The 27,206-nt window shown below is 37.9% G+C and overlaps 3 protein-coding genes and 1 long non-coding RNA gene across 5 annotated transcripts in view; 2 read left to right on the top strand and 2 right to left on the bottom strand.

The window, feature by feature from the left end:
- LOC108649889 (uncharacterized) overlaps nt 1-22,462 on the top strand; it is a 42,247-nt gene extending 19,785 nt beyond the window's left edge. For both annotated transcript variants that reach the window (XM_030383306.2, XM_030383307.2), the window contains 5 exons: nt 18,220-18,354; nt 18,448-18,561; nt 18,661-18,744; nt 19,231-19,332; nt 19,406-22,462. In XM_030383306.2, coding sequence (XP_030239166.1) covers nt 18,220-18,354; nt 18,448-18,561; nt 18,661-18,744; nt 19,231-19,332; nt 19,406-21,165 — 2,195 coding nt within the window. In that variant the 3' untranslated portion in view covers nt 21,166-22,462. The remainder of the gene's footprint in view (nt 1-18,219; nt 18,355-18,447; nt 18,562-18,660; nt 18,745-19,230; nt 19,333-19,405) is intronic.
- LOC149091771 (uncharacterized) lies at nt 1,256-4,614 on the bottom strand. The gene is made up of 2 exons (XR_016196529.1): nt 4,035-4,614; nt 1,256-2,105 (listed from the first exon to the last, which is right to left on the bottom strand). It is a non-coding gene; the product is annotated as an uncharacterized LOC149091771 (long non-coding RNA).
- Nucleotides 22,463-23,815: 1,353 nt separating the features above from the next.
- On the bottom strand, nt 23,816-24,507 carry LOC108649565 (uncharacterized). The gene is made up of 2 exons (XM_018098533.3): nt 24,355-24,507; nt 23,816-24,239 (listed from the first exon to the last, which is right to left on the bottom strand). Exon 2 carries the CDS (start codon nt 24,225-24,227, stop codon nt 23,925-23,927), a length of 303 nt encoding a protein of 100 aa, XP_017954022.2. The 5' UTR covers nt 24,228-24,239; nt 24,355-24,507; the 3' UTR covers nt 23,816-23,924.
- Nucleotides 24,508-25,379: 872 nt separating this feature from the next.
- LOC108650004 (ribosome biogenesis protein WDR12 homolog) lies at nt 25,380-27,151 on the top strand. Its single transcript, XM_030383310.2, has 4 exons — nt 25,380-25,682; nt 25,737-26,400; nt 26,465-26,711; nt 26,780-27,151. Exons 1-4 carry the CDS (start codon nt 25,624-25,626, stop codon nt 27,067-27,069), a joined length of 1,260 nt encoding a protein of 419 aa, XP_030239170.1. The 5' UTR covers nt 25,380-25,623; the 3' UTR covers nt 27,070-27,151.
- Nucleotides 27,152-27,206: the final 55 nt, after the last annotated feature.

The raw sequence follows: 27,206 nt of genomic DNA on the forward strand, positions 1-27,206 counted from the left end.
TGTACAAATGTATGGACATTGATATATTTAAAAGAAGAAGAAGAATAGTAAAAGTGAAGAGCATGCCGCCAGTTTAGCCTATTTTAGGCTAGATCTAGAAAAACTCTTCGCTTTTCTGCCTAACAAGAGCAAGAGATGATGAGGAGTTAGAGAAGATCATTTAAGTCGTCTATGTGTATGCAGCAGCATTCATTTCGTATTTGTATTTGAGTAACACGAAGCCAGAATGCCCGAAGCTGCAGAGAGCGTTCCCATCGGTCACTTAGAGCTCAAGTCTACCGATGTCTACCTGGCGTAGGGCTCAACAGTTGAGAGCGACTTCGTCTTTGAGTGATAGTCGCCCTATATAAAGGGCAGCAGCTGCAGCATTTCTTCAGTCGCCCGGCCTGGTGGGCCAGTAAAGTGAAATGGGAAAGCTTAGAGGATCGACTTGATGGAAATACTTAGAGTAAGAGCTTGGAGGAACAATATGCAGGAAACTCTTATAAATAATACTTGTAATAAATAAGTAGAATAAATATATAGACAGCTTCACTTTAATATTGTGGAAAGAAAGAGAAATAACTTAGGGAGAAATACTAATTAATTAAAAGAAATTTATAAGCATTTTCACTCTCAAAAATAAGAGTGTTAGTGCATATACCCCATCTTTTAAGCCAACAAAAAATAGAGTATCACACAATCTGTTGCCCTGACTAGAAACGTTTTTGTGTTTATTTTAGTTTCTTTTTCTTTTTTTTAGAGGTCAAGAGTTCAATGTGGTTTTACTGACTGCAAAATGTTTTTACTCTAAATGCAGCTTTGTCACACTTAGATTATCTGCGTAATTTTGCAGCTCCAGATGCATTTGACGCATTCACGCAGAGTGAAGTATAGAAAATTTATGAGATTTCATTTATTGTAAATAAAATTGAAATATTTATAAACTGCATTTACTTTACTTAATCTAGTGTTAATTAAATTACTAAATGTCTGAGGTAAATGTGAAACTCTGAGTATTTATGAAGTAATTCATTGTAAGTAAAAGTTAAATATGAGGAAAATTTAAATATAGGAACTTTCAATTCTCATTCTAAAAGTTATTACGATTAAAGTTCACTTGAGCCCCCACTCGAATAGTTGCCTCTTCATTGGCCTGTCAAACCCATGCGCTCTTCTAGTTCATTAGAGCATTCCAGGATTACCTGGAGACATTCTGTTATCCCAGCCGCATCATGCGCCAAGCCCCTGGGCAAATAAATAAAATGGCAAAATGTAAACGAAAATGAACCTGTCGCCGTCTGCAGTTTAGTAGCCAAAATTAACACTAGATTTACATAGACTTTGGCAGCTCCCAAGTTGCGCCCACTCTCCACGTCAAGTGCACAATCGTTTTTCAGCTAAATGTGTGTGTGTGTGTGTGTCGATGTATATATCCAGGGCAACAGTTTTTGCAGCCAAAATAAATGCCAGGCAACGGCAGCCGCAACGAAGGCTTCCTCACCAAAATTTTAGCCGCCGAAAATTTCCCTGAGCGCAAATTTGAAAAGCGCTTTAAATGCTAAGCTGCATTTAGGCGTTTGTCCCGTTACACACAGCACACACACACACACACATGGAGAGAGAGAGAGTATCCCATGCTTCAGCTTGTTTCCTTTGTGTGTTTACCAGCTGTTTTTAAACATTTTTGCTAGCGTTGCTGCTGCTGCTGCTGCCGTTGGGGCTGATTTTTTTTTTTTCGCAACCGCCAAATGAGGCCACCCCCACAGAGTACAGGCTCTGGCAAGCAGCGGCGTTCGCGGAAGTGGCTGCTGTGGCTTAGTCCTGCACATGTGTTTGCCATGCAGCCCCGGCGTGGCGGCCACTGTAACGTTGCAATTTGGTCGCAGCACTCGGCAATTTGTGTGTTCAAGTTCAGCATTTTTCAAAGTTCTGCTCTGCCACAGGCCACAGGCCACAGCAGAATCCAGCCGCCCAGCGAACATAATTTTTAAACAGCAAAAAAGACTTGTCAAATCTCGTTAAATTACAGCAAGTCCTGTCTGGACTTTAAGCGTCTTCGGGCGCGGGCGGGGGTCTGTGACCCAATTGATTTAAGCAGGCTGAAACATTTGTATTGCTCTACTCTGAAAAAAAATGAAGAGTATATTGGGTTAAAGATTTGTCCATTTATGACAATATATGCATAATAATAAGTATATATTTGTAAAAATTCTAATCTAATTTATATTCATATGTATAAATATATATATAACATTTTTACATTAAACTAAAAACAGAGCATTGTTCAGTCGTTCCTTGACTTATTCTCCTCACGTGTTTTTTTTTTTCTCCTTCACTTTTCTGGTCAAACGTCACGAAATGAATTTTAATTTTTTATAGCGCAACCTTTTTAATTTTCTATTAAGCGGTTCGCAAACACAAAGGCTTCTTATATATATAAGGTCGAGCTGTAAAAATTAGAAATCTTGCCAGTTACCATTGAACAGGTTGGCTTCTAGTCAGAGAGCTGCCATTTACAGTAGCAATCGAAAAGCAAGGCCAAAGGACAAGCAGGCGTTGATACAAATTAAAATACTCTTAGAAGAAAAAATTACAAAAAAAAAAAAAAATTTTTTTTAGTACTTAAATGTAATTTAATATAAATCGGAAATATTCTAGAAAAAATTAAATTTGTTTTGTTTTTATATTCTTTTATTATTTTTAAAGCCAATTTAAGTTATCGTATATATATGTGATAATAAAATAATTTAATAATCAATATAAATAATGCCATAATAATATAAATAATAATAATCCTTTAGCATCTGTTCGTTAAATTCTCAACAAAAAAATTCATCCGTAAAAATAGAGTACTCCGGTTAAGTGCGTTGATTGTACTGTTAGAATTTTAACAGCAATTTGATGTACCTGACACGAATCTAAACAACAGCAAAAGGTGGGCGAAATTCCGCAAATACAATCAAAACAACGAAATGCAAAAGGGAGCAAAGAGAAAAAAAATAAAAGTCAAGCCATGAAAAGTGCATTTAAATTGATCACAAGGGAGAAAAGGCCGGGGGGAAAACGGAAGAGGGAAAGGGGAAAAAGTTGGGTAACTGTCGCAATGGGAGATAAAGTCAAATCAAATACACGTACCAGCATGCTGAAAATATGCAAAGTGCAATAACAAACCCAAGTAATCCCAAACACACACACACACACACACACACAACTGCACACAATACAATTGTCGAGGTGTGACAACAGAAAAGTGAAAGAAAATAAAATTTAAAAAAAAATAGAGAAAAAAGCTTTTTAGATTTATTTAGAATATTTGACACTCTAGTTGCTATAGAAATGGAATTGGAATGCAATCGATTGCAAATTTATATATATTGTTTACTTGATCGAAAAATCATGAAAGTATTTCTTCATATAAACTAAGGAAATATTCATTCATTTTGGCAACTAAAAATATAAAAAACAAATATATATATTTTATATATATATAGAATAAGTTATTAACTATCTAATATATATAACCTGATATATAATCTGATTTAATACAAGTTCATAGAGGATTGGAATAATAAATCTATATAGATCTTATGTATATGCATATATGTATATATATAAAATTAATATCTATTCTTCTCTTATAGTTTAGCCAAAAGTCAAACTTAAAACTTAAGACTTTGATTATTAAGATTAAATTGTCAGGCTAGATGAGAGCTTAACCCATTGCAAACATCGTAACATATGGCATATAGCAAGCAATCTACCCGATGTCACATGGCGCATGCGAAATATCGACAGCAGTTAAAAATGTAGAACAATCTTGCAAATTTTAAGCACATTTCAGCTGCTTGTGAAAAAGTCGTCAGCAGTGCAAAAGCGATTTGCATATTTTTGCACACCCACTCGCACACACACACACACACAGATAAGTATACTCATGTACAAGTAGTACAGTTGTGCAAACAATACAGCCACACACATAACTTGCATACAATAAATCTTGTGACGTCTCAAGAGAAAGACGTCACGTAGCACACAAAAATGGTGGAACTTACTTTTCCTGTTTCCTGCTTAAGTTCCTGGCCCACAAGTGCCTTGTTGTTCCTGTGTGCTGTTTGTGCTGTGTGTCTGGTGAAAATCTCTTCGCTCGCTGATAGTTGGCAGCCACAGCCAACCAGAAGGCAACCGAGTTCGTTGAGGTCCTGGCTGCTGCTGCTCCTGCTGCTGCAGCTATTGATGCTCCTGCTCCTGCTGCTGCATCCTTTGCAAGCGCCACAGATTGACGAAGAAAAATTGTAGCTAGTTCACATGAAAATTGTCAAGTAAACGAGTGCCACTATTACCAAAATGAAAACGAAAACGAGAACGAAAATGAAAAGAAAATCGAGCCCGTCGTGCATGGAGAATATTATCGCATGAGTCTGTCACATCGAGCGCTTATTCATAATGAGCCACAGAGAGACCTGGCTGGGAGTCGGGACTTGATATTCATGCGGTGTAACATAGAGCTTTGCCAGCGAACCTGAGAACGCCTCGGCTTGCCAAAGTTTAGCTGCAATTGTCGGCAGCAGCATTACGCGGATTACCTAAATCGAACCACGTGACATTTTTGGGAGGCCACAAAGTTGCTTAAAATAATATAAAGAGTGGGCTGAATTTAAATCATCTATAATCTATTTTTATATATGATTTTTTGTATTTAGTAATTTTTTAAATGATAGAGAAAATACTAAAAAAATATGAATATATAAAAATATGTGTAAAACATATATATATGTATATAAAAAGGTTTTATTTTTTATTTACTATTTAACTACATATTTTTGAATTTTTTTAAATTTAAATAATAAGTATAAATATTATTTGTTTTTTTTTAATAGACAAATTTAAATCAATTTATATCGCAAGCATTGCTGCTTCCATTTAGTAAAAAAATATATGATGTTTTTATTTATTTAAAGCACATTAAATAGAAATATTTAATTTTTATATGTTTATAATGAAAATAGTTAAATTAAAACGTTCATTTAACTTCATTTTGAGTTTTATATAAAATATTCTTGTATCATAGTTTTCAAATTTGCTTTATCTTTTTTTTTTTTTTTTTTTTTTATATAGTTTTATTGCAGCTTTTGTTGTTAACTCTATAGCGCATTTATGTACTTTATCTATTTATCAATATTTGTTCTAGAAATAAATATCGTAAATGTCAAATATTTATTTATAGCTGGTATATAAGCATTTGTTTATCTTTTCAATTTTTACTAAATACTGCAAATAATTCGTTTTATTATTTGCCAGGAAGCAACAGATAAAGCAAATATAAATTGTAAATGCTTTCTCGACAAATATTTTATAAAAGCTTGAGACACATTGAAATGACAAATTGAGTTTGAGATTTGATTTTAATATCAATTTAAATGTAGAGCTGTAATATAAATTGTATTTAAATGCCAGCCAACAGAGTATTTCCTAGTAGAGCACTCCCGTCTGGCACTTGCTTATTTACTCGATTGTAACACCTTCTCAATTATACGCGTCGCAGCTAGCTCTGCTCAGCACAGCCGCAACCGCAACCACATCATGTACTCCCATTAGAAGCGATCCCGAAGAGCCCCTGGACCCTGGGCTAGAAGTTGGCGCAAGCGAATGGGGTAAATGGGCAAATAACGATATGTTTACATATGGCGCTGCCAATGTGGCAGAAAGAAGGGCGCAGTCGAATGGAGCTGCGGCAAATGTGTCGCTGATTTATATGCGAATTTGTGCGCTGTTGACGAGTAGAGAGAGAGAGAGAGAGGAGCAGCTGGAGGAGAGACGGCGCCTGTTGCCGCTGCGGGCGCTGTGGGTGGGCAATGCTGCGATGTCTGAGTGTGCGGGCAAACAAAAGCGACTAAAACATAAAAACAGCAACAAACACAGAGACACAGCTGAAGACAAACATTGAGACAGCGAGACAAACAGCAACGGCAACAACAACAACAACAAGCTCTCTGAAAATATTTTTGTTTCAACAGCGTGAGAAAGACAAATGCCCCGAGCAGCTCGAACGTGCAACATTTTGTGGCTGGCTGGCGCTGCTTAAAGCTTTAAAATGTCTGCCGCATTTTGTCAATGTCGGAGTTCAGCATTCGCCTAGCTGGCTGTTCATTTTGAATGCATACTTCATAAATCCTTGTCATAACTTTGCTATCAAGTTGCCGCAAAATCGTTAAGAACTTCGCCAGCTTTGCAGCAGTGCAGTGCAGTGGTGCAGCAGGATCCGGAGGATGCTTCGGTTGTCTGCATGTTGCGTATACGCCACGTTGGCTCCCAATTGCAATTTTTATGGCACTTGCCACGCCCCCAAAACTATTTATTGTTCATTTATATGCAATGTCCTCAACTGCATGGCCACAAAATAGATGGCCTGGCGATAGCAGCGCTGCCATGATAAATATAACGACAAGATTAGAAGTCGTAAAGCATGGCCGCCAGCTGAAAGGCAATTGATATAGCCCCAACAGCAGCCTTAAAGAGTTTAACTATACAATAGTTGTGAGTGTGTAGTTACTTTTTTATACTAACTGTAAATGTCTGACATGAATGAGAGCTGAAAGAAGAGCTATTAATGTCTATATATATTTACATATATATAAGTATAGTTATATAAATATCTATGATTTTAGGCCTTTATTCTGATATATGTTATATATTTTCAATTAAATATTAAAATATATTTTTTATTTTAAATAAATTTTTGCACCTCCTCATATTCATTTTCTGTTGGCTGGCTGACCAATAAAAAAAATCCAGCTAATTCTCATTTTTTGCTACATATGACTTCATTTAAAAATTATTTAAGAACAAATCCCAGAAAAAAAAGAAAACATACTGCTATGGTCTCTCCACAGTTATTTCATGCTCATTTAGCTCTTGTATGCTCTCTCCACAATTATTTCATGTTCATTTAGCTCTGAGCGCATATTTGAGGGGAAAAATCCTCTTATTTGCATTTAATTTCTCGCTAAGTACATTACATTTTGCTCATAATTGTTGTACAATGAGCAGGACCAAAGGAACAAGGAGCAAGTTCTTCACTTTGCGCACTAACAACAATTTTTCAACTGTGACGCTTCAATTAGCATTAAAATCAAGTGCCGCACTTACATTGCCTAAGACTCGCACGCAAAGAAAAATCAACAACAACCAAAAATACACGCAGACGAAAAAAAAAATAAATATATTCTTCAGCAAACCGGAAATATTTTAATTTCCGTTTTCGGCTTCTTTTTTTTCTCTCAACATATTTTGTCCGGCCGTAGCTTGCTTTTAGGCCATGTTTCTGGCTCCTTAATTGTTGTTGTCCTTTTTTTTTTTGCTCACTGTTTTTATACATTAAATTAAATTAAATACTTTAAGCAGCAGAGGTCGGCAATAAGCAAATAAAATTAAAAGAACAAAATTTGCATAAAATGTTGTAACTACAGGCCAGAAGAGTGGGGCAAGGTTAGTTAACCCACAGGATCGACCTCGGCTCCGGCCCCGACCCCGACCCCGGCCTCCAGTTGCAACAGCTGCCCTCATCACGCTTGACATTTTAAAGATGTCTGACCGCTCTACGGTTCTTAATTGAATTGTTTAATGGAGTCTTGCGACGACGACAGCAAACACGGTCAGATAAAGAAAAAAAAAGGGGGCCAGTGGCGAACGGTGCGAAGCGAAATCAGAGCGGCGTAAAGTAAAGGCGAAATGCGGGTCGACAAACAGTTTTGCGCCCCCTTCACCCGGTCCCGCCCAGCTGTTGGCCAAGCTTTAATTTAACGCCGCTTTGCAGCCATAAAAAAAACAACGCCAACAAATTGTCGCCCTTGGTCAGTGCGTGGGCGGGTGGGTGTGGCAGGTCAAAGACAACTTTAGCAAACAGGTGAAAACTCACACATTATTATCGTTATCAGCTGCGTACAGTTGTTATCTTATCAGTGCCATCAAGAGAGATGCATTCACTTGGCCATTTTATTGACCTATCCGCTGATTTTATGCCCACAAAGTTTTACGCCAAATGACAAAAGTTAAATCTGGTCGCATTTGCGTGGCTTAAATCTGGGCCAAACACCCACCCGTGGGGGTGGGCCTCCCTTGGGGCTATTTTTCTATATTTTTCTTAGACTTTTTCTGTTTGTCCAATACCATTGGGGATTAGTAAAGTGGGATTTCGCAACGCTTCGCTGTGTTGCTCTGCCAGCTGTCAAAATATATACACAAATACACATATATATAAATGTATATATATTTTCCTTTCTTTTGTTATTTAAAGTTCAGTTTACTTTATCGAGTGCATACTGTTCGGAGCTTTGCCACATCGTTCGTCATAAAGTTTAGTGCATGTGAATAAAGTGAAGTTTGCTTGACAAAGATTTATTTTCTTTTTGAAATATTTCACTAAATTATAATAGATGCAAAATTTTAAACTTAAATATAAGGAACAACTTTTTGTACATTCTTAAATTTTAAATAATTTAATATAATTGCCCAAGTTGCTGCTTATATAATAAACCATAAATTCTTCAAGGTTATATAGGCTTATAATATAATATATATAAATTTATGAACATAATTTTTTTACACTGCTCATTCAATATATTATTTACTTCATTACATAAATATTTAATATACAAAACATACAGATTTTTTGATAAAATTTATATATTTATAAAAATGAATAAAAAATAAAATAAATAAATAAACAATTATTTATGTTAAAATATTTATTTATATAAAAAATAAGGTGGTTTTTATATAAAATATTTTCAAATATTAAATAAATAATTATCTGCATATTATAACAAAATTAATAAAGTAACATATATTTAGCCATCAATTATTTTTAGCAGCATAAAAATAAAATAAATGGTTATATTAATTTGTATTATATGCATAGAAAAAAATATTTTAAAGTATTTACTTAATATAATTTAATTTTAGATTTATGTTTCTTTTTAGCCATATGTTATATTTAGCCATCAATTATTTTCAGCAACGTAAAAATAAAATAAATTATTATATTAATTTATATTGTACGCATAGAAAAAAATATTCTAAAATATTTACTTGATATAATTTAATTTTAGATTATTTTTACACCAAATATTATTGGTATTTTACTTTTAAATTATTCGTAGACCTAAAGAAACTGTGATATATTTTTGTATTTTCTTTTATTTCCAATATCTGCATAATTTGTGACTCAAACTAAATTTCTGTTTATTATTAACGTTAATCAGCTACACCTTCCTTCTTATACCATTTCCACATTCGAAAGTTTGGCAAAACTTGGTTCTTAAATTTATAGCTTTTAATCGATAGAGTCGTGTTACACCAGTTTTGCGCACAGAATGCATGCAACTTTTCAGCTTTTGCTAACTTTTCGGTGTGCGTGTGTGTGTGTGGGCGTGTGTGGGTTTGTATGTGTGGTTTGGCTACGAAAACAGCAACAGTTTGCCATGCGATTGGCAATGCAGAGCAAAGCAAACAGTGCCAGGAATAGAGCCAGGAATAGACCAACAATTACACTAACTGGCAGCCTCATCAAACTCATATCTGCGACTATGCAGAGTCAGCCAGCTCGACCTGATGCAGGACACCTCTAGGTGAGAGAGAAAGAGGGGGAGAGGGAGAGAGACGGGCCAATATGGGGGTCAGTCATTCGGTTCAGTGGGGCGTGCTCATGGACAGTTAAAGCCGCTTTAAGCTGTCATTCAAGTCGACAACAATCGCCACATGCCAAAAGGCAACACTGGCCAACAACAGCAACAACAACAACAGCAACACTAATAGCAACAACATCGAAATGCGTGCCTTGGTTAGACCAACAGGAATTCGGTACATCAACAGAGTTCATAATTTTTGTTGTGTTTCTGTTTTGTTTTCGTGTGCAACTCCTTGGGGACACATTTGCCGTTCTCGCACACAATTTTACTTACTCGCTCGCTCGCTCGCCGTGCAACTTTATGTTTTGGGGCAAGTTTTGGTAAGTGGCGCTTGTAAGTTTTCAGATTTGTTGTTTGGCAAGCAATTCCCCCCCCCTTTTTCGCCAGCTCAGCCTGACCTACACCCTTTCTCTCCCTGCTGTCCGGCTGTCCGACTGCCCTTTTGTGGCTTTGTGTACGGATTTTGTTGGTTCTGTTCCTAGGCTTTATTATGCTTATTGGCGCATATGGAGCACGTATTATGATGTGTAGTTTAGACAACAGCCAGAGGCTGAAGTAGAACTTGCTACGAGTATCATTCGACTATTTTCCACATCTCTCTCTCTCTCTTTCTTTCTCTGCTGATGGCTAAGCTCTTATGTACGGCTTCTACGTGTGATTGTGTGTTTCGCATCCTTTGCCATGTTTCTCAATTTACGAACATAATGCTCTTTGTGTACAAAAGTCTATAGACATACGAGTATATTCAAATTTATGGAATCTTTAAAGTCTCGCAAATTTGCTCTTCGATTTTAAATGTGTCAATAAATTGCTAAGCTCTTCATATTTGACTTTAGAATTGGCACATGATACGAAATTATATGCAAATATTTTCAGCTGCATAGTGTGGGAAATTTATTGAAATTAAAGATGTTTTAAATTGTGTTTAATTTTAATATTATTTTAACTTTATTAAATTTTAAAGTTGATCTATTATTATTTTCCAATCTAATGAACAAGCTTCCAGAACTCTTTCGTAACGCTCTAAGTTGCATAACAAATCCTATTAATGGCATATTACCGAATATAAACACACTTATATACACATACAAACATTTATAAACCTTATCAAATAATTAAGTAGCTGAAAACGCGCAATTCACATGACAATTGTTATGACTCCATGACGAATGCTGCTTTATAGCCCAAAACAATTACAAAAGCAAATCCAACAAGTCAACTCATGCAAGAGCCAGAAGAAAAATTCACTTTCATTTGACAGTAGAGGCTTCATAATTTGTTTAACGTCTTCGAGCTTAATACGAAACACAAACACAGAGTTCCAAGACGAGAGAGGGAGAAACAGAGAGAGAGGGAGAAAGAGAGTGAGAGAGAGGTCTATAGGTAGATAGATAGATATACATATACAAGGTACATAGAGACACGTGCCGGGGGAGCAACTTCTAAAATGAAAAGTGTTAAAACTTTTACTTTCAACGCTTTTTGTGTAACTTTGGGCCAGGCTATGAGGCCAATCGGCGGGGCCCCGGCTAGCGGACCGGGCATGTAAATTAGCTTTTAAAGACCAACAAAAACTGGGCCCAGAGAGTCAACAAGTGGCGCATGTGGCTCGCTGCGGGTAATTATATTGTGGTCACGTTCAGCTCAGGCATCTGCTTAATGTTGTGTTACACTTAAACGCCGATCTGCAGCCAGACAAAGACAGCATTGGCAAGAGACAGAGATAGAGAGAGTGAGAGAGGTAGAGCTACTGCAAATACCGTATACAAGTCAAACGTTAAGCCTGAGGTCTGGGCTTGGTTTTCGGCTGCATTTCGGCTAATTGTGTGGCTGTGGCTGCTGTTACAGTGTCAGCCAGCAGTCAGTGCGCTTATGCAATTTGTCAATACAGTGTCGATGAAGAAATATGTATTATGATATGTAGCCAACGGACTGACTGACTGACTCGTTGGCTCGTTTGTCGCGTATGAGCAATGCCTGATTGTTTATTTAATAATATTTGCTGTAACTGAAGCTGGAGCTGAAGCTGAAGCTGTAATACTTTTTACGGCTCGTCTGTGAACTTGTGAAATCTCAAGTAGATGCTGCACACTAGATATTACTACAATATTATTATGATTATAGACAGCTGCGGCCCAGTGTACCTACGGATGCACATAACATGCCTGCTAATGCCGGCTAATGCGCCTAATGACTGAGGCTGCTCGCTGGCCGCCCTCTGTCAATGTAAACTGCGGCATTATTAATTTAAATAGCATGTCGAGCTGCTGCACAACAGACAGACAGACAGACAGACGGCCGCACACAATGCAAACTCACATATATTTCATACTCATACAAGCTATAGAGATACTAGGGTTCAATTAGTTGGGGACTCGGTGTGAGCACGAGCAAGAACAACATCATTTCACACATGGAATTGTTTGATTATTTGATAAGTTTCGCTGACAGCTGAGAAATGTAAAGCAATTTTCAGTAAATACCTTTGCGTGTCTGTGAGCTGGCTCGCTGCAGCGGAACCAGTGCCGGTTCATTTGAATGAGCGGCACTTTCAAAGACAAAACTATTTTCATATTATCGCTAAAAGATCTTGCCAATGTGTTGTTAGCCCCAGCGAGATTTATGCGATATTGTGCGAAGTGCCATAAACTATTTGCACACGAGTGTTGACAGGTGAATAAAAAAAAATAGTTAAAATAAAAAATATTATTATTCAACTTTTAGCTTTATACAAAAAAAAAAGTATAATTTGCAACTGCGAGTTTAAAATGTATATTACACATTTGCTTATAATATATATATAAAACAAAATTTGTAAATACGTATTTTTTACGATTTTCGTATCCTTTAACTTAGCTTTTTTAAACTAAAACTATTTATATATAACTAATTTATATAATATTGTTTGTATACTTATATTAAATTAATTTAATATGTATATAATCATTTTGTTATGTATATTTTTTTTTTTATTTTTTTATTTTTATTTTTTTTTCTATAGTTATATTATAGTTTATTTTTTTTTTTATTTTATTTACTTATATTTTTTAATTCTTTTTATTTATTTATTTTTTTTCTTCATAGCAAGCTGCTGCTTAACATAATGTAATTTACATATTTTAAGCACTGCCCTTATTCATGAATTAAAATCGCCTCCTTTGATATTTTTGACATTTAGAGCTTATAAATCAAAGTTGAATTGACTTCTGTTTCCCCAAAATAATTTTGTCATGCATAACAAAAATGAGGCTAATATTAATAAAAATATATAATTTAGTAACAATTTTTCACTCAACAGCCATAAGTCGCAATTTTAATACATTTACCCCATGCTGCAGCACGTAGTTTTTCGATTTAAAACCAAATAATTTGTCTAGTTTTTGTATTACAGCTGTAATGTGACTCCCGCACTGATTCCAGCCAACTTGACTATTGAGAGTAGTAAATTAATATTAGCTTTAAGCAACACACAAATATCTGTATTTCATGTCAGTTGAGTGCTTGTTAAAATTGATTATTATACACTCGGCTGCTGATGCATTTGTTGGCCACTTAATATTATAGTGTGTGCTGCCTGTATTAAAAGTGAAAAAAGCCCACTAAATATATCTTAAAGCGCACGAATATCACCTGCCATTAGGGCGTATAATTTGTTGGCTCTGTTTGTTTGCTTTTGTTGCCCGATGAGTTGGCATTTATTCTGGCCAAGTTTGTAGATACCCCTCCCGCTCCCTTTCCCCGCCAGCTACCGCATCAGCTTCTGCTTCGGCTCATTTATCATTTTTTAGTGTGACAAACAAATAAAACACAAAGTTGACAACACTCAAAACGCTCATTTGTTGTCATTTGTCTCAGACTCTGCCTCTGTCTCTGTCTCAAGCTGTGTGTCTCTGTCTGTTGCTTTTGTTTTAGGCATATTTGTTGTGTTATTTATTTGTTTTATATTATTTTATTTATTTATTTGCTGTTGTTTTTATTTCGTTTCGACTGGCATTTAAGCATCGATTTCAAATCGCATTTCAGCTGCCGTCTTACGCGTGGCTTGTTTTTGCGCCCACAATCGCTTTATACACATGCGTACACTGAAAGAAATTTGGGTTAAATTTAAGAGAATGAATGTCTATTTAATAGTAAAACAGAAATTTGTAGAACAAGTATAAGTTGATTTTAATAGCCATAGATAAAGCGCCTTTTATTGATATTTCACATTCATCACCAATTCGCAGTTGACTTGTCTTGTCTTTAGAACTCTTCTTCAATATTAATAACAAATTGTTTATATAAAATTCAATTTTGTTTTATATGAGAAATAATTTTACAAAATTTGTTTTTGTATTTTAATATTATACGTGTATTTTATTACTATTACTATTAAAATATTTTAATACTTTATTTACCAATCACATTTAAAATAATTTAATTTTTTTTTCGATAATTCTTTAATAAATTAATTTACTAGTTTTTTTACTGTTTATTAAATATTAATTTTATTGACAAATTATTTCTATTTATTGTTCTATTGCTTCATTTCTATTTATTTTGTATTTTTGAAAATTTAAGTTTCAATTTGTGAATAAATTTGTTTATATTTTTCTTAGTGATATTTAAAATTTTTCATAAATAAAAGACAATTTTCTCTTAAATAATATTAATAAAAAAAAACAACGCCTTTTACAAGTGAAAAATCTTAAATAATTTAAGAAAATATATATACCAGTTTTTTACAAATTCAATTTCATTTCTCTACTAACCCTATTTTATCAGGATTATTATCTCTTTATATCAAATCAGGGAACTCTTTAAAATCTCTTGCTTCGCCCTATTTCATTGCTCCTCGACTGTCTGTTCGTCTTCACTCACTTTATTTCACAGCACATAAATTTCATGTATTACAGTTGCATTCGGTGTGGCCAAGGCGGCGGCAATCACAATTACAATTTACGAACCAAATAATATATATTACAAGTAATAAGTATATAAGTCTATATATATAATTTGACTCTGGCAGTCTGACTGCACTTCATAAACAAAACAGTTTCTCGATCTAACTAACCGCAAAATGCTTAAGTGGCGAGCAGCCACTAGACAGGGTCATAACAGGAAATTTCTGACTGACTCTGCGGGCGGTTCAAGTAGCAGCCAGAGCGAAAGGTGGTGGCAGGCACTGTAGCCGGATGGCTCGAGTTGCTTGCTGAAAATCTAATAATGGCCTGCCAGCCAAGACGACGGCGTACTTCTGTCCGACTCAAGACAAACTTGAGCAGTTTATGAAGTAGGCGCATCAAGTGAGAAAGAGACAGGCCGAGAAAGAGAAAGAGAGAGTACGGCTTGACTTAACCATTGTGGACAGGCCTCAAATTGTTTGGTGATTTGTTGTAGTTGCGCATTTATGGCCTGGTTTTAACTGCTGCCATATTTATCAATGGTGCGCCGCTCACTAAGTATTATTAATAGTGCGGTTTAGTGTGTGCGTAGCTCAGAGGCCATTTCCATTTGTTGGCTCATAACAATTGCGCCAATTTACGCTTATCATTTATCACTAGCCGCAAATTAACACTGAAAAAAAAAAAACACACACACACACAAACTCGCAATCATATGACCATGAATTGCACGATTTGCATACGAAAAAAAAAAAAAACAAAACAAAACAAACAAAAAGAAAAAGCAGTCGAAACGGCAAAACAATCAAATGCTAATTTCCAATGTAATTTCCACGAGCCAACAATAAATTTCGAAAGACAAAGGCGACACATCTTAAATACAACTTACACGGAATCATAAAGAAGCGCCGGCCACATACAGCTTAAATCTGAAATAAGATCTTGCGGTGGCGTATACGTAATCTCAGCTGTTGCACGACTCAAATTACAGTTTGTGGTGAACAGCAAAAAAAAAAAAAAACCAAATGATTATTGTTGTTGTTGCTGCGACTGGTGCTGCTGCTGCTGCTGCTGTTCTACATAATGCTCATAATAATTTTGTTCATTTAAAACGTGTTGGCCAGACAGACGGGCAGACGGGCAGACAGACATCCAGAAAGACTCTCACAGTCACAGTAAAGCGCTTAAGTGTGACGCGTCATCATAAATAAAGAGAAGAAAGATAGAAAAAAAAAAAAAACAGACACAGAGACAGACAATGGGAAGTCGCGGAATCAACGTTGCGTTCTACAATGAAAACGGGAAGCTGTTTAGCTAATTGCAGCGTTTCAAATTTCGCGTGTTGCATAACAAAACGCTCCAAGTAACAGACAAAAAGCAACTACAACAACAACAACAACAACAATTGAAAACAACAACAACTAAATTTCAAGCTCATTTCATTTGAATTTTGTGACACAGAACGTATCAAAAATCAAAAGTGAATCACGTCTGAGAACTCTTTCATGTGGAGGAGCTCAAGCATGCCAAGGTTGTCTTCTTCTTGTTGTCGTTTTGCGGCCAACAGGAAATCATATTGGGCTAGGAAGTGATATGAAGCGAATAAATACAATATCTAATTAGCAATTGAAGCAAGCAGAATTTGTGACAATTAATTGACAACTATAGACTTAATATATATATTAAAATATGGATGGGAATGGATCAATCAATCAGTCTTTGTTCAAGTCCCTTAGCTTCAAGAGGGAATATCTAGATTAACCAAACTTGAATTTTGACTTTTCCACAACTGACTGCAATGGCTATTCTATAGATTAATTCTATAATATTCTATATACATTATTCCCCTCATACCCATCTGTATCTATGGATTAGCTTATGCTCATGCTCAAACTTGTCAACAGCGTTGTCTCTCTAATATTTCACAAATTTCGTGCGAAAACAATAAGATTCTCTTGGCATTGCAAAATATATTTCATCATTTATCTTCTATGCGCAAATTCCATTAAAAATTATTTAATTTATTATTTAGGCTCAAGCAAAGTATCATTAATTCATCAAATTGGACAATGTGAGATTGCTGAATGTTGACTTTGAATCTCAAAAGGCAGCAAAATCTCAACAGAGTCCAGTCACATTAAATATGTACAATATATAACAGTGTAACCATGGATACTTTATAATGCTTGCAAATGTTCGCTCTGGGTCTCATATTCAAAGTTGAGGCATTTTATTCATATGCATTTTGAATTCAAGCTGAGGCTTTGGTTTTAGGTTTATTTTAGGTAATTGCGTTATTGAATTAATATTTACATTCATTTTTCATTAATAATTAAAATAAATGCAGTGAGAAAAATCAGCTTAAATATATTTTTTTCTAGTTATTAAATTGAATTAACTTAATTTTTTTTTATTCAACACATTTATAGCATTTTTATTAAACTAAAATAAAATTGGTATTAAATTTAAATTCTACTTAATATTATTTTTATATTTTATGTAAGGTAAAATTTTATTTTTATTTTTTAACATTATTTTAAACATTTTAAAAAATAAAAAAATTATTAGAAAATTTTTTTTATTTAGTTTTTTTCATTACATTTTTTTTACCGAACAAAATGGTAAATAAATTTGTTTTAAATTCAACTTTTGTTTAACAGTTTAAATATGAAATATTATTATATATTATTATATTATATTATTATAAAATTAATGGGCTTTACTTGACATTTCCAATCAAAATAAAAACACAAATTACTTTAAGTATGGCAAACCTTTTTAGCTTACGCCAGAGCAGAGTAAATCATATTTTTATAGCTCAATTAGTTGTTGTCTATTGTTACAATTTATTAAGAAAATGAACAACACCCACTGGCCGCTGTGTATATGATATGTTTCTGGCTAGTTGTAAACAGATATACCCGGATATATATATATCTGTTTTTCCATTTTGCGTGAAAAACCACAGCCAAACAATGAAAACAAGCAGCATATGCAGTTGCCTAATGAGGCGACTGGCTGGGCAAACAACAATTTAGGGGACACAAGCGTGCCTGAAATTGTGAAGGAGTTGGTTGGGAAATAGAAATTATTCGGCACACAGTGCGTATGATTAATGCAGGCGCATATTTAATCATTTTTCATGGGTCCGAAATGACAGGCGAGCAGCGTAGATGATGTAACAACAAACGGAAAAACAAGGGACAACAATTTGAGGGTTTTTCTGCCAATGAAATTCAAGAGCTGGCCAACAGTTGACAGCCTAACAATTCGTATTAGATAAGGGGCGGGCTATAGATATGGAGCTAGGGCAAGGGGCGGACCAGTTGGGCACAATCGAGTGCAACTGACAAAAGCAACAACATCCTGGACAGCCACGCCCCCTGCCCTAGCCACCTTCAGGCTGTGAGCAAACAAAAAGAGGCAAACTAAAACTAAACTCATTTAACTTTTGCCGCATTTTTGTTAGCATTTCACCTTGCCCAACAACAACAACAACAACAACAACAATATACAACAGGCAAAAAAAGAAGAAGAAAACTGTTATCAAAATGTCATTCATTCAAATATGTACCTAGTCGCCAAGCATCGTTGGCTGCCTGGTCGCCTCCCACCTCCATTGTTGATTCTTATTATACAATTTGCCTCCTCTTGCCCTCTACTTGCAGTGCCCACCGACAGCCTCAGCAGCAGCCTCAGCAGCGCATCCTCTACAATTGTCATGGCCGCGGTCACGCCAAGCAGCATTAGCTCGAGTGGCAGCAGCACCACCGAATCGCTGCTGGAGCAGCAACAGCCGCAGGGTAAGTATCTGGACTTAGCTAACACCAAAATCTGTTCTCGAAAAAAAGGAAAATCCAAACAATTCCAACTCCTTCTCCTCTCCCGCTTTACAGGCCAATGCCTGCTGGATGGCATTTGGGTGCCGGAGACGACGGTGCACTGCGAGAAGCAGACGAGCTGCCGCGCCATTCAGCGCACCGGCCACTGCTGCCCCGATTATAAATGCGGTAAGTTGTTGCCACTCGTTGCATTTATGCAAACTGCTGCTGCTCCTGCTGCTTCTGCATCATTTTAGGGCTTACCTTTTATTTCTTTCGCCCACACAGATTGCCAAAAGGACGGCAAGACTTATGCGAACGGCTATAAATTGGTTGATCCGGACACACCCTGCACCGTGTGCTACTGCAAAGGTAAGGCCACAGCGAAAATATGCATTGTTCTCGATAAAAACAAAAAATAAATGAAATTTGAAACTGCCGAAAAAAAAAAAACAATCAAAGAGGGAACATTGAGTTGGGCTTTAACCAGGAAGGGAAATTTTTCAAATTTTCATTTCAATTTCGAACTGTAAGCCTTACTATGGCTTTATAAATTAACTTAGCTTCGCATCTGTATGCTCATGTAGTTGAGATTGCTTGACTATAAGATATCCTTGAATCCTGCAAGAATATTGCGTCAGGGTATACAAATATCTGAATATTTTACAGAAACAAACTTCTATAACTTTTCCTTTTCTCAGCTGCTAATTTGCCAGGCAGATTTCGCTTTTTCTTAAGCTTAACTTTTTCTGTACCATGGAAACCCGTTTCCCGTTTCCCGCTTCCCGTTTCTTAGTTTCGCTCAAGGCAACTGCAATTTATAGTCAATCGCATAATTATGGTAACATCTCATTACAGGTGGAGAAATTGTGTGCAGCCCTGTGACCTGTTTCCGGCGCGATGATTGCATGCCCAAATACGTGCCCGGCCGCTGCTGTCCGGAGTACGACAACTGTCCCAGTGAGTAGAGCACTCCGATAATAACTAATCTCGACCGTTTGCTCACAGCCGTTTCGACTTGTCTGTTCCGCAGTTCTTGACAACAATCCGCCGCTGTCCAGTGAGTCGAGCAGCGCGGCACCGTCGACCGCGAAGCCAGCGCCGGCTGCACCGCCCGCTGGTTTCAATTGGAATATAACCATCAAGGAGATTACCAAGCCGACAGAGATACGCATAACTGATGACAATCACAAGGTCAAACAGACAATACCGACGCGCAAGGTGCCCAATACCGAGGCACCGACAGCAGCAACAAGCGCAGCAACAACAACAACAACAACAGCAGCAGCACCAGCAACACCCACTGCAGCAGCAGCTGTTGCTGATGGCCCAACAGCAGCAACAGATATGCCGGCAAGTGAAGCAACAACAGCAGCAGCCGCTGCCGCAGCGGTGGTTAGCACCACAGCAGCAGCAATGCCAACGGCAGCAGCAACAGACTCGCCGGCAACACCAACGCCTAGCCAAGACACGAACCCGAAAGCACTTCCAGTCAACGGCAGCGAGAGCTTAAAGCTCATCGCCTCAGTCGGCTACATTGAACGGCCGCTCTCGCATAACAAGCCGCTGGTCACCTACAATTCCGACAGCTTGCAGCCGCTGGCCGAGAACGATCCCAGCAAGGTGAACATCAAGCGGGAGTATACCACAGAGGGCGTGGCTGGGCTGTTGGGCAGCAAAGCTGAGGCCGTGCCCATCGGGGCGAGCTCCATATTCCTGCAGAGTGGCTTCAGAGATGCGCTTGTGGAGAATGCAGCGGAGATAGAGCCGGACACGGCGGGCAGCGACAACATCTACCATATCATCTCCACCACAGAAGGACCCACCGGCAGCAGCACCAGCAGCATCGGCAGCAGCAGCAATCCCAGCAGCACGGAGCGCACATCAATCTCGAGCACAGAGGGGCCCATGCAGTCCACTGACTACAGCTCCACATTTATCTCAAATGTAACCTTCGAGCAGGAGTCGACAACGGAGGGATTAATGGCCATCAGCAGCAGCAGCAGCGAGCTGCCAGCCTCGAGCACTGCGCAGCCCGTGCATCACATGGAGGAGGAGGATGTGCCGCAGGTGGAGTCCAATCCCGCATATCCCTCGCTGCCCGAGGACGACTTCAGTCTGCGCGATGTCAACTTTCCTCTGGTCGAGCTGGAGGAGATCGTGGAGGCGGAGACCAAAGATGAGCAGCGCAGCATTGTCAGCCCCTTTGAGCTGGACAACAAGCGCACCAAGCTGGTCACGGAGAGCAGCTTGGATGCCAGCGGCAATGGCAGCGGCGCCGGCAGTGGCGGCGGCAGCGGCGACTCCGAGTTCTATCTCGGCTCCACAACGGAACGCATGCTGAGCGCAGCAACCAATTTGGAAAAGGCCACCATTCTGCAAGTGCCGCTGATGTACAGCGCTGAGGATAGCTCCGCCGAGACCCGCATACAGAACGTTAACGAGCTGGCCAAGATCAGTGCCAGGCAGACGGAGAACGAGACCAGCGGCGAGCTGGACACGGGCAGCGGCCAAGGGGAGCTGCGTGAGCCAACAACGCCACGCGCCCAGCGACTGCCCACCGTGGACATAGACGAGCTGGGCTCCGGCTCCGGCTCCGGCGCTGGCCAATCACAAGGCGCCCCGGATCCCAAAGCCGATGCTGAGAGTCTCAAGTTGAACGAGAGCCACGAGCAGGCGGACAATGTGGTCGAGACCAAGGCGACAGCGCGTGCCGAGAAGAGTTTCGTCGAGCAGCGAGCAGCGGGTGCGGCACATCACCTCGAGCGCCTCTTTCTGCAGCGAATATACTGAGAGGGAGTGAGTCGAGGTAGCACAACTAAGATTTTGGTGTATATAAATACTATATGAAACGTAGCAGAGCAGTAATTGAAGACAATTACTTCAGTAGAGGAGGGAAAAAGAAAACACAAGTGCTTGAGTAAGGCGAACAACTAGCTAAATGCCATGATAATTCCACTGTAATTATCAAGTAATTAAAGTATTACTCAAGTAAATGTTTCTTTTTTTATTATTATTATTATCTTTGTGTAATTCTCATACGTAAAGCATAAATTTAGTAATTATATGTAGCCCTAATACTTGTAAGAATTGTGTATCGATATCGATAGGCAGTTATCGATCATTAAGTGCGCCGTCTAAATGCAAAGTGAGCGAAAAGTCCTAAGTTTAAGTAGCAAGAGCAAAGAAAGAAAAGAAAATCTAATTTACACCGACTGCAAATTCAATTCTTAATGCAAATCAAACTTAAAATTTAACTAGAAATTAAGCATTATTTAGCAGCAACGACTACATCAATTGAACTAACGGTAAATATAAAGCTGGGCTCCCCAAATGCAATAAATATTTAAATACATAAAATACAAATATATTTTTAGCACTTTGCACTTTGTGAAATTTGCTTAGGTATAGAATTTATTTATTCATAAATAAATATACAAAAATAACTAATGAAATTTAAAAACATTTTTATGACTTAAGAACACATTTAACATTGCCACGCCCATACATACGCACATACAAAATTATTACACACTTTATTTAACTTGTTTTATTTACTATGAATTTATTTAATATTTAATTTATTGCATAAACTATAAAAAAAAGTACTATGGAACGCAAGGCAAATGCTCTAGTGATGTTTTTTTTAATGCAAATTATATAGTCCTCTTCGATTTGAAAAGCTTTTAAGTTTAGACTGAATATTGAAAGTTTTAATTTAAAGCAATTACTTTAGTTAATAATTAAATATATTAAAGAAACATATAACAAATAAATATATATTCAGAAAATTCATTTAAATATAAAAAAGTGTCAAAGTGCAGTCATTTTTTAGTACTTAGGCTAATTCAAAAATATACCATTTAAAAAGTAAAAAAAAAAAAAAATATATAAGTAAAAAATAATTTATTTAAGCTAAGTTGTGTTAAGCAAACATATAATCGCACAAATTGTCGGAAAATAGCAACATATAAAAATTAAATATATATTACAAATGTACTTTAACTAGCGTAAATTTAGTTTCAAGTTCATTTTCATATGTACGAATAATAATAAAGATTATATAAATATATAAATAGTAATAAAAACATGTGATAATTGGATGTATGAGAAGGGCATAGAAGAGTGCAGAAATCGAAAGAGAACACAAGGGAGAGTAAATAATTAATTATGACAAGAAGATGCATTTTACTAAATGAAAAACGTCTAGGAGAGCTAAGAGCAAGGATTAAGGGAATGAAGAGGCCGTTCCTAGGAATTGTCTTTCACTTTTCTCACTCACTACAATTCACTCTCTAGTGAGAGAAACGCACGCAGAAGACTCTAGAGTTGGAACTGATCGAATAGGTGGAAAAATATATGCATGCTAACTTGATTGGATTGAGCTGAGAACGTGAGAGGAATATAAAATATCGCCGTTCGCTTTTCAGTTTGATGTGGAATAGTTTAAGTATCAACGCCAACTTATTTATATGTATTGCCAGGCTGATGCATAAGCGTGTGAAGCTCTTAAGAGAGCATAAGATTGGAAGGAGAGACGTAGAGCAGAGAAACATACACTGTGAAGCGCGTAGGAGAGAGTAAAAGTGAGTGAAAGGCATTTTAGAAAATCGTAAAAGTGCAGTAGAGTATAGAGGATAAGTATGGCAAATCGGTTCGAAGATAAAAAGTTAAGAAAGTAAGCTAAGAGCATGAGTATCAAAGAGAGACGATGCGAAATAAGGAAACGTGACATGGCAACAACAACATATCAATGCATGTCAAGCCACTTTTAAGAGCATGAGAAGCGCATAGAAGAGCGCTGAGGCACAGCTGTTCGGATTGATGCAAGCAAAACTTGAACTGAAGAAGATTTGTGTACGCACACTTGTCCTACCAGCAATTGCGCAATTGAACACACCTACAGCAACAGCAACAATATCAACAAAATTCCACATGACTTTTCATTAAATATGCAAGTGCATGCGGCGGCAATTACCAAGAAATTAAATGAACAAAACGCAGACAACAAACATCACGACAACAGTCAACGACGACGACGGCAACAACGATTGTTGCATCACAACGGCAACAGGCAAAAGTTGCCGCAGCAGCAGCAGCAACGGAGACCGCAGAGCGGCGCTTCGGCTTACGCCGCAGGCAACAATAATGACAAACATTCAATATATTGAACTGTAATGAAAAATACACTTAAACAACAACAACAACAACAACAACAAAAGCAAGTCTTATGCAATAAGGTTGAGGAGCTGACAGCGAACTTTTAGTTAATTTCGTATGCGCCGCGGGATACCAATTGGAGAAAGTCTTCCACAGCGTCTTCGTGCCGTTTATTAGACCCAAAAAAGCACTTTCGATTAGAGGAGCAACAGGTTTGTAGGAGCTAGACTTTCGCTTTCGTTCAAGCTAGAGTCAAAGTTAATGGGAATGAAAGCCAGCCACATTTGTAATACTTAAATAAGATTTTTAGTTTTTATTTTTTAGTTTTGTTTTCGGGTTTGTAAACTTAACAAAATGCAAATATCCAAATCGCATGATTTATGGGATTGCCATTAATTGCGTCCAATTTGATCGACCTGCGTCTGCAGGTTGTTTATCACCTCCGATGGCACCGTATCGCCGAGAATGTCGAACAGATTGATGCGCTGGTTGCCGGGTATCTGCTCGTAGGCGCCCAGCTCGATGCCCTCCTGCACGTTCTGGATCTGGGCATCCTTGGGTATGAGCAGCGTCTGCTGCGCCTGTCGGATGGCCTCGTTCGAGTAGGCGGCGCCCTCACGGGTCTGTGGCAAGCAGCGCACGCTGCCAGCCAGCAGCAGCACGGACAGCACGGAGCACAGCGCGAAGAATTTCATTTTGGCTATTAACTGCAGGAGAGATGCGCGTTTCATTCAAGTTATTCAGTACGCCTTTCTTTTCTTTGGTTTCTTTTTGCTTTATGCTTTTGTTTCGCTATATTGTAAACAGCATTCGCTGTCTTACCTGGCGCGTTAGCTTTGTTGTAATGATTCGGCTGCGCAGGCGCCGCACGCTTTTTATAAGCTGAGCCCGCGCACTGGAAGCGGCGCTGCGGCTGGAAAGTCACTGGGCGCCCGCAAACATTTCGCTTGTTTATTTCTGGTTTTTAATTTAATTTTTTTTTTTATTTTTCTTGGATCAGTCAAATACAAGAAAAGTAAAAAATGAAAGAGCTTAAAGTAATTACCATGGTTTTGGTTTATTTACTTTTTGCCAAGCGACCCATAAAAGTTGATTATTTTTAGAGCAGCCAAATAATAAAATGGTTATTATTGAGCATTTGACCACTCTTGTTGCGAAGGTTAAAGCACAACAGAAATGTCAAGAGGCGCTTAACCTTCCAATGCGCAGACAAGTTGTTGTAGGCATTGCTATTTGGTTCATTAATGGCCGCAGCGAGGCAGCATTAATGAAGTTGAACAATTGCGCACGGCTTGAAGAGCCACCGAATTGTTAATTGCTAACCAGCTATGGTTTTTAATATTTTTGCGTAAGCCGTCAACAGCAACTGCAGCTATTTTTTTTTTTTAATTTTTTCTTGTTTCTTTGGCAACATAGCGCATCGCATATCAATATTAATTAATAAACGATTAAGTTTTTGGGTATATTACTATTTTTTGCACGTTTGAATTGCATAAGATATACATGATTAAGTAAGAGATGGTAACGACATCTGCATTTAATAGGTAATTTGTCAAATATATATGTTGTCTGCAAACGGTTGATTTTGGCGGTAATTTTTTAAATACCCGATAACATGTTAATAAAGTGATAAGAAGTATATTGATTGGCCCAAGTTGGCAGCTCGCCACCATTTGTTGCGCTGTGGTAGCGATACCTTAGCATTGTAGATCCTATGGTTTTCGTTTCGTATCATACTTAAAAATTCAAATAATATAATTATATTTAGTATTAATACTCTTTAGTCAGTGTATTTTGTAATCACAGCTTAGCCGGTAGTTTCATTGCAATTGCACTGCCTAAGCTAAAGTATCGATATATCGAGCATATTCACATCACTAATATCTTTGTGCACACCACAATTATTTAGCGATTTGTTTTATAAATAATTGTTTATTAATTAAAATAAACGATAATTATTTTAAAAATCACCGCTGTCTTGTATAGGGCCGAAAGAGTGCTCTGAGCAACACATCTGAACAGTTCAGCTGCTGGCCGCAAGTCCCACAACCGAAACAAAAACACCGCATTGAAACGCACGTGTGCGGGAAGATGGAAGTAGAAAACGGCGAGGGGCAGGTGCAGGTACACCTGAAAACCAAACAAGAACAGTGAGTATTTCAACCATAATAGCTTAATCTTACTATTAACAACTACTATTTCAGATATGCTGTTCCCGACGTCCCATATGCGATCGAAGGCAGCGTTTCAACCACGGAACTCAATATATTTCTGAATGCCTTACTGCAGAGTAAAGGAGCTGAAAGCGTAGATTTTGACTTTCTTGTGTTCGATGAGTATCTGCGCGGTCGACTGTGTGATCATCTGCGCGAGAAGGCAATCAGTTTTGAGGATTCCATTGAAATTGAATATGTGGAGCGATTTCCAGCCCCAGAGCCGCAGGATTGTCTACTGCACGACGATTGGGTGTCAACTGTGAAAGCATCCGGGAAATGGATACTCACTGGCTGCTACGACAACACCTTAAACATCTGGACCTACAAGGGCAAGCATAAGCTCACCATTCCCGGACACACGGCGCCCATCAAGGCTGTGGATTGGATATCACTCGACGACGAAAACGGCCGGTTTGTGTCCACCTCACAGGATCAGACAGCCATGATGTGGCAATGGAATATCGCCTCGAACGCCGTAGAATGTGTATCCGTGTGTAAGGGTCACGAGCGCGGCGTCGATAGTGTCTGTGTTAGTCCAGATGCACAGCGCTTTGCCACTGGTTCCTGGGATACGATGCTTAAGATATGGTCAGCTGAACTAGAAGATGTTGGCGAGAGCACTGCCAAGCGTGCCAAAGAGAGCGGCGTTAGAGTATGTCGGATTCAAACTAACATTAATACATAAACTGCATATCATTATAATTTTGTATTCATAGACGCCGCGAATGACACTGCAGGGTCATCGAGAAAGCATTTCAGCAGTGCAGTGGATGGACAACAATACATTGCTAACTGGCAGTTGGGATCACACGCTCAAAGTCTGGGATCTGAACCTGGAAGGTATAAAGACAGAAATATCGACCAACAAATCTATCTTCGATGCCAGTTACTCAAAATTGAATAACTTAATTGTTACCGCATCGGCGGATAAAAATCTGCGTCTATATGATGCGCGGACAAACCGTATGTCATACTCAAATTACGTCCGAATTTTTAAAAACTGAATTAATGAATCTTTTCTCCTTTTTCAGAGGGTTCTGTGGTACGCAGCACTTACCTGGGCCACAATGCTTGGGTGCAGACTGTGATGTGGTCCATTACGGAGGAGTTTCTATTTGTATCGGGTGCATATGATAACCAGAACAAACTGTGGGATTGCAGAAGTCCCAAGGCACCGCTCTACGATTTGCTTGGGCATGGCGAAAAGGTTCTGGACATTGACTGGTCGAATCCCAAATATATTGTTTCTGGTGGTGCGGATAACACAGTGCGTGTGTTTAAATCGAGCAAAGCCACTGTTGAGAATATGGAAACAAAGTAAAATTTGGACATATACAAATTATATATAGTAACTGCTAGACGGCGCTAAGTTTAAATAAAATTACACTTTTTTTGTCATAACAGCTATCGACTAATATTATTGCAATAGCTTAACTGCCGGCGATATATTGTACACGC

This window comes from Drosophila navojoa, chromosome 3 (genome assembly GCF_054131105.1).
Source record: "Drosophila navojoa isolate 15081-1374.11 chromosome 3, UAZ_NAV_1.0, whole genome shotgun sequence".
Classification (NCBI taxonomy): domain Eukaryota; kingdom Metazoa; phylum Arthropoda; class Insecta; order Diptera; family Drosophilidae; genus Drosophila; species Drosophila navojoa.